General features: G+C 42.4%; 1 protein-coding gene across 3 annotated transcripts in view; it reads right to left on the minus strand.

The window, feature by feature from the left end:
• Positions 1-8105, minus strand: part of GPD2 (glycerol-3-phosphate dehydrogenase 2) — a 217682-nt gene that overhangs the window by 183312 nt on the left and 26265 nt on the right. For all 3 annotated transcript variants that reach the window (XR_013217808.1, XM_077272929.1, XM_077272930.1), the window contains exon 2: positions 6625-6730. Coding sequence is in view for 2 of the 3 variants with exons in the window: in XM_077272929.1 (XP_077129044.1) it covers positions 6625-6723 (99 nt within the window). In the remaining variant the exon portion in view is untranslated. The remainder of the gene's footprint in view (positions 1-6624; positions 6731-8105) is intronic.

The following is an 8105-nucleotide window of genomic DNA, read 5'->3' on the forward strand; positions in this document are numbered from 1 at the left end:
AAATTAGCTCAGTCTAAACATCCAGATAAAGGAGCGCAGTATAAATCACGCTTAATCTAAAATATTAAATACAATTAACATTACTCATGAAGTACAGGAGCAAAAAGCAAGGAGATGCGGTAAAAAAAAAGAAGACGGAAAACTGTGGCGCAACTAGCGTTCTGCATTATCTGGCTTTTACTTATCCCAAACTATGAAAGTTTAATAGAATGATGACCCAAGATGAGCAAACTGGACCCTGGTGCAAAGACTAGGTCACTACTGCGTGTCTGCTGGATCAGAGCCCTGTGAGCTCCCATCTACCTACTGGACCTAACAACGAGTGAACAAATTTGCAACACCCTGGTCCAACAGCCAAGTCAATTTTCTAACCACCTCCTACTTTCTGGCATCTGTGGTTCCAGTTTTGATTTGCCAGCCTGGTGGGATGTCATTGTAGAGCTGTGACCCACATGACGTCACGCGAGGCCTGCTAATCAAATGAGGAACCACCAATGCCAGAAAGTAGGAGGTAGTTAGAAAATTGACTTGGCTGGTGGACCAGGGTGTTGCACATTCGGTCGCTCGTTCGTGACCTTATAAAATGACAGTGAAAAACCCAACTAGTCATGTCATGTCCACTCTATCATCCTAGCTCATCTACATAGTAACTGAGTTTTTCATGTTTCTGGTCATTCATTATTTTGTCCACACTATGGGCCCGATTCATCAAAGCTTTTCTGCCAGAATTTTGTCCTAAAAAGCTTTGAAAAGTTGCAAACTTTTGGCACAATAAGAGATTGTGAAAAATTTTTGCAACTTATGACGTTCTCATGTCATTTTTGCCAGGCTTCAACTAAGTTGGCGGATCTGGAGAGTGGCAAATCCGGACTCATCAAATTCAAGTCGAGCAGCGATCCTTATGCCACAAGTCTTATGCATACATACATACATACATACATACTTGACAACTGTCATCAATAAAAATAAGGACATCATTTGAAATTCAAAATTTGTAGTTTGTAAATTTTTCCCCCCAAAATTTAGTTTGTTGATAATTGCAAGTACTCCAAAAAGTCTACCACTTTGAGGTTTCCTAAGATTGTACCAAGCCTCTTTCAAGCTTTTTAATGCAAATTCAGCATTAGCAATGTCAAAGTGCCCTCAACATACACAGCTGCGGGTGAACAGAGGGTAACCCGGCTTTGGGTAAATGGAGCGTGACCATCCGTCCTTAACGTACAGTCATACACTATATGTACAATATGTCAGTGTTTTATGGCTTTCCATCTAGCTCTATGACTAAGCTTCAACATGCTGCTGCATTTCTTGCCTCAGCTTTTTTACAGTGCTATATAATGTGACATGACAGCTACAAGTCATTACGGTGAGGCTAACGTGGTCGTGCCCAAGGTCATCCGATCATTCTCTGGCTGATGCAATATTCTGCAATGTATAAAATTGTATCAGACCATTTTTGGATATTCATGGGAAAAATAAAAAATAAAATTTTCTGTGCTAAACAAATTTCTAAACATTTGAAACAAATTAAATTAGCATAAAATCTATTGGTTCTTCTCTCGTCATAGAAAGTCTGAGGGGCTCCTCTAAAAAGAAAGGATTGAGGTATCAGACAAGTACCCGACGCCCAAATGCGCTTGGAAGGAGGGTGCAGGAGGTATTCAAGGGGTGTGATATGGAAGAGGGGCTTGGACTCATACTACTGTCCTTAAGCTTCTAGAATCCCAAGAATAAAAGTTGTTAAGTATGCAGTATGGGCAGGGGAGTAACATTTGTGTTTGCAGAAGGTGCAACTGTGACTGGGCTCATGCGAGAGGGGGACCCGACAATGACAGTTGGTCTATTTCAGTTGGATGCGAGTCCGAGGATGCACATTCAGCTAAAATGTATTGCAGCGCAGAGACCCGCCGGGTAAATACACCACTATAAGGGTACGTTCACACAGGACTTTTTTGCTGCTTTTTTTTGCTGCTTTTTTTTATGCTAATTTAGGTGCGTTTTTTTGGTGCGTTTTTGGTGCGTTTTTTGGGTATGTTCACACAGGACTTTTTTGCTGCAGATTTTTGCTGCAGATTTTTGCTGCTTTTTTTTATGCCAATTTTCAGCTGCTAGGACACCTCATAATGGCTCTTTACACCTTACTACCAGGAACTCCCTCACAATAGATCACAATCAGGACACCTCACAATGGCTCTTCACACCTCACAATGGCTCACAATGGCTCTTCACACCTCACTACCAGGAACTCCCTCACAATAGATCACAATCAGGACACCTCACAATGGCTCTTCACACCTGACAATGGCTCACAATGGCTCTTCACACCTCACTACCAGGAACTCCCTCACAATAGATCACAATCAGGACACCTCACAATGGCTCTTCACACCTCACAATGGCTCACAATGGCTCTTCACACCTCACTAACCACACCCCTAAGCTCTTGGCTGTGAGATCCCTTCCTGCTGGCCATGATTTTCTGCACAAAAAAAGCAGCAAATAATGCTACATGCGTTTTTTCAGCGTTTTTGCAGCGTTTTTTTCATCACCCATTCAAGTCAATGGGTGAAAAAACGCTGCAAAAACGCTGCAAAAACGCTGAAAGAAGTGACATGCCCTATGTCCAAAAAAAGCAGCAAAGCAGAAAAAACTGATCAAACAAAAAACCAACGTGTGTGCATGAGATTTCTGAAATCTCATAGGCTTTACTGGTACTGTAAAAAGCAGCTGAAAATTAGCATAAAAAAAAGCAGCAAAAAAAAGCAGCAAAAAAGTCCTGTGTGAACGTACCCTAAAGGCCGGCCAATCAGAGGCCAGCAGGTGATGCCATCATGCCAGTCACAGGCGGCGCATAGCAGTGATGTAATGCGTCATCCATAGCAGGAACGCCAAAGTCAGCTGCTGGTCTCTGCGCCGGCTATAGAGGAGGAAACCGCATGTCGTGGGAGCGAGGGATGGGGAGAAGAATCGTTGTGGAGGCTTTTTTTTACATGTGTTTGAGAACAGCGGCAGAACGGGGAGCATTATTACAGGATGGGCCCAGGAGCTGGGACATTACAGTATACCAGGAAGGGGCCAAGGGTGAGAGACATATTACTGGAAGGGGCCAGCATGGGGGACATATATTAGTGGAGGAGGCCAGGATGGGGACATTACATCAGGATAGGGGACATCATTACTGGATGGGGACCAAGATGGGGGAGCAATATTACTGGAAGGAGCCAGGATGGGGACATTATTGCTGGATGGGTCCCAAGACGGGGGAGATATGTTACTGGAAGGGGTCAGGATGGGGGATATATATTAGTGGAGGAGGCCAGGATGGGGACATTACATCAGGATAGGGGACATCATTACTGGATGGGGACCAAGATGGGGGGAGCAATATTACTGGAAGGAGCCAGGATGGGGACATTATTGCTGGATGGGTCCCAAGACGGGGGAGATATGTTACTGGAAGGGGTCAGGATGGGGGACATTATTACTGGATGGGTCCCAAGACGGGGGAGATATGTTACTGGAAGGGGTCAAGATGGGGGACATATTACTGGTGGAAGGGGCCAGGATGGGGGACATTATTACTGGATAGGGTCCAGGATGGGGGACATATATTACTCGAAGGGGCCAGGAAGGATGACATTAGTACAGGAGGGGGGACATTATTACACTATGGGGGGAGGAAGGGACAACATTAATGTTTTTTATAGGATTTAGAACTCTACAAGGGCCCATACATCAGACAAATATGAAGGTTCGGGCTTAGGTCCACATTTTGCACTGGGGCCCATCGGACTCTAGTTTTGCTGTTCTATATGGGCATATTGTAACAGTGTCTTGACCTTCCTCAACTGTCCTGAATTCCATACAAATTATTTCTCTATTAAACCTTCCCTAGGGGTGGAGACCATTTTGCAAGGAGAGGCAAATTAAGCCCTGTTTTCTATAATGAAGGGGCAAAAAAATAATAAAATGTAGGGGTAGAGGGAACACAAGACTGAATTTTCAGCTTTCCCCGTAGCGCCTCTTTAATGTAATTGTGCCTGATCCTACCTTCTTTGCAGCAAATCATGACAGATTAAGTCACTTATACAGAAGGATTTTCATCGGCATGCTAAGATGTGACAACAAAACCGAGCACGCTTGAAAGGTTCTTTGAAGATCTGCACAAGGACCCGATTTCAACCACATATGAAAACATAATTGCTAAGAATACATTCAGGAATAAGAAATAATTGAAGTGCTTCATTTTTTTCTTATCCAGATTTAAGCACCTTGTAAAACTCAACAAAAGTCTTTTCACTGATGAACCAACATGCCAGATTAGCCAATTAGAACACCTAATTAAAAGAACTTAATCATCTTGCTATAGTAAAACCACTTATCGCAGCATTAGTCTGAGTAAATCCCAGTATGACTTTCCCCGCACAACTTCTGTCATTTGATTAAAACAAACTACTTCATTATCGCCCCTATTCTTGATATTACAATCCAAGTGGCACTTCCTGTGATGAAATAAGTGTATTTCCCTTCCTCACAATTATTTAGATCAATACAATTAACAATAAAGGAGAATACAATGCTGCATCAAAAGAGCTCGCCCGATCAATAATGGGCAATTATAGAAACGTGCTCAGACAGTTAATGCCGTCTACTATCAAAGCCACCGCGCATTTCCCTTTAATTAAAGGAACGTCGCACAAAGCGGAATAGCTCTGGTCTCAGAATAGAGCGGTGGATTTTTTTAACTTAAGATTACTTGTATCACTTTGTAATGTTAAAACTACTTCTTATAGAATGATTGCATTTTTAATGTAAATTTTTACCCTGGGAATCAATTTATTACTGAGCAGATAATAAATTATTAATAAATATACAGTCAAAAGAAAAACTAAGTATACCTTCATTAAATTCTATGGTTTTATCTATCAGGACTAGTAAAGAGCGAGAGTGCTCGGATAAGGTGTTATCTGAGCATGCTCGTGTGCAAATAAGAGTGTCTTCGGCGTGCTCGAATACTATGTTCGAGTCCCCGCGGCTGCATGTCTCGTGGCTTTTCGACAGAGGTAACACATGTAGGGATTGCCTGTTTCTTAGGCAATCCCCAGGTATTGAACAGCCGCGAAACATGCAGGCGCGGGGACTCGAACATATTATTCGAGCACACCGAAGACCCTCGTTTAGCACCCCAGCATGCTGAGAACACCTTATCCGAGCACACTAGCACATCACTAATCGGGACAGGTGACTTGGAAGTGTGACTTCTCACCCCAACTCGTCCACTGATTTATTGCTATAGACTGATAATGACATAAAAGCACCCTACAATTCACACTTCCACACCACTCTTCTTTCTTGAGCACTTGATAGGTAATTTTCCTGCCTTCTGGCATACACAGGGTAATACCAGGGCTGTGGAGTCAGTAAACCAAACCTCAGACTCCTCAATTTCCACCGACTCCACCAAAATGGGCTCAGTCTCAGACTCCACAGCCCTGGGTAATACAACCAGCCTATACTTTCCCTCTTCAAGGTTGTGGGTACGTTTAGAGCAGCAAGGAACCAGCTTATAAAATTATAGATTCAATATGCAGAAAACCGGCGCAGCGCTTAAAAAGTCACAAAAAGAAGTAATAACAGAAAGACATACATAAAAGGCAAAAAAACAGTATAAAATACAAAAAGATAAATGAAGACGATTAGATGGGGCAGCGACTCTTTTCAAAGGGGGTCGCCGCAGAAATTAGAACTGTTCTCCAATTCACGTTGTCTCTCCTGGATCTGACAATGAGTTTTCTAGATAAGATAATACAAAAGGTCCCATCCACACCCCTCAGCCCTCCTCCTGCTCAGGGGAGAGGAGGATGGCTAATTCTATGCACAGAGAGGTGGAAGCAGGACCTAATTCTAATTTAGGTCATATTTTCCCACAAGAACTTTCGAGTGGAATAATATGAACACCATATTTCCGAGCATACTTTCACCATCCTAGACATATAAAACATGGCTGATATATCCCAAATGTTTGGTTATTAACGATTATTAAACGAGTGGTGTGAAACAATCCTAAGACAAAAGTGTATAAGTTGAAAGAGAAGAGTCAGAAGTGCTTGACCAGCACTGTGGACGTCTGCTGTGCTTTACTGTGAAGGAGATAGAGAGATTCTCTTTCTGTGAAGGAAGTGCGGCTGAAGTGTTTGCTAGCAGAATGCTGCAAATAGCCAGTGTTAGCTCATTGCTGTAAGCTATGTTTCCAAGCCTGTTAACGCTTATAAAGGCATTGCAATCATCAAGCTCATTGGACCCTCATGAGTTCTGTGTCAGAACGATGGAGCCCCGACCAATCAATGAAGAAATTAGAGCAGAATACTGGATAAAAATGTGTTCTGGAGTAGAATATCATAGGTAGACAAAGCTCACTCTGCACTGAGATATGCGGGATTGTATGTAATACTTATAATGTGGGACTGCTACAGTTTGATGGACAGCTGAGAAATTTGGCCTTGTGATAGGAGAACAATACACACAGTATAAACATCATTTCAATAATGTTAATAATTTTACTAACGTTTGTTTGCAGCAGATTTGAACCTCAACATCCCCCCTGATTTTAACTTTAGTTATTACCTTTCTCTTTTTGTCAGTCAGATGAGAAAGACCAAATACAGTCGCCACTGCACCCCCTCCGAGGACAAGGGTCCCTTGAATTATGTTCCGGAAAGCCATTTATTTTCTGTAGAAGAAAAAAAAAAATTGATAATACCATACTTAAATGAAGTGTCTCATAAAGTCAACTCACATCCATACACCTTATAAGGGCACACGAATGTCACCGGTGGGGTCTTCTAATTGTAATCCACCATTATGAGACAAAGCTGATAAGTAGTGATGAGCCAATATACTCGTTACTCGAGATTTTCCGAGCACGTTCGGGGGTCCTCCGAGTATTTTTTAGTGCTCGGAGATTTAGTTTTCATCGCTGCAGCTGAATGATTTACATCGGTTAGCCAGCATAAGTACATGTGGGGGTTGCCTGGTTGCTAGAGAACCCCCACATGTACTGATGCTGGCTATCAAAAGTAAATCATTCAGCTGCGGCAAGAAAAACTAAATCTCCGAGCACTAAAAAATACTCGGCGGACCCCCGAGCGTGCTCGAGAAATTCTCAAGTAACGAGTATATTCGCTCATCACTACTGATAAGCAAGAGCTGTTTTGGCAGACCATGCCTATAAAACTAATACACTCTGTCATGGATGTGAATGGGTGGCATCTAATATCAGATAAATTAATATGCAAGTCTAAAATAAAATAAAAAATTTCAGTGATAGCAGCTGAATATTAGGAGCCAACCGGTGGCGATCTAGTGATCACTAGGACAGCCATCTTACAAGGGATTTCCCACAGCTTACAACGGTTAGGTGGTTGAGCATACACAATGCCAAGGTCAATGACATGTATGTACACGGCTGCTTCCACCAGATAGGAATGGAGCAGCGGGACATTTTCTTGGTCTGCTTATTGTGTTGTGCAGAAAGAAGACCTCTAGACCACCATTCTATTGATTTTTAGGTATCCAGGCCCCCCAAAAAAAGAATGATGAAACTACAGAGATAGATATTATTATTATTCATACTCAGGATATAAAGGGATCAGACTCTCAGTTACCAGTGAGATGCCGCATATAGCCTAGACATGGAGCTCTCTTATTCCAGTACCTGCGTGACTTTCCTATATGCGTTCTATGTGCAGAATGTCCTCATCAAGTAATTTTTATAATTAGCAAAGTCCATGCTACATATACATTACAGTGTAAGACTATGTCACAGCACAGTTGTCCTTGTGGATACACGGTGCCATATACATTATTTTCTCTAAATGCTTGTGTGCTAACCGAGAGTTTTCGGCGCACTCAAATAGTTTGTTCGAATGCCTGCGGCTACAATCAGGCAATCCCCGCATGTGTTGCAGCTGACAGCCGGGAATCATGCAGCCGCGGGAACTTATACATATTATTCAAGCACGCCCAAGATACTTGGATAACACCTTATCCGCATACATTCTCTCATCGCTATTATAGACACTTAACATGCAAAAAATGATTTTATG

This window comes from Ranitomeya variabilis, chromosome 7, assembly GCF_051348905.1.
Source record: "Ranitomeya variabilis isolate aRanVar5 chromosome 7, aRanVar5.hap1, whole genome shotgun sequence".
NCBI classification, from domain to species: domain Eukaryota; kingdom Metazoa; phylum Chordata; class Amphibia; order Anura; family Dendrobatidae; genus Ranitomeya; species Ranitomeya variabilis.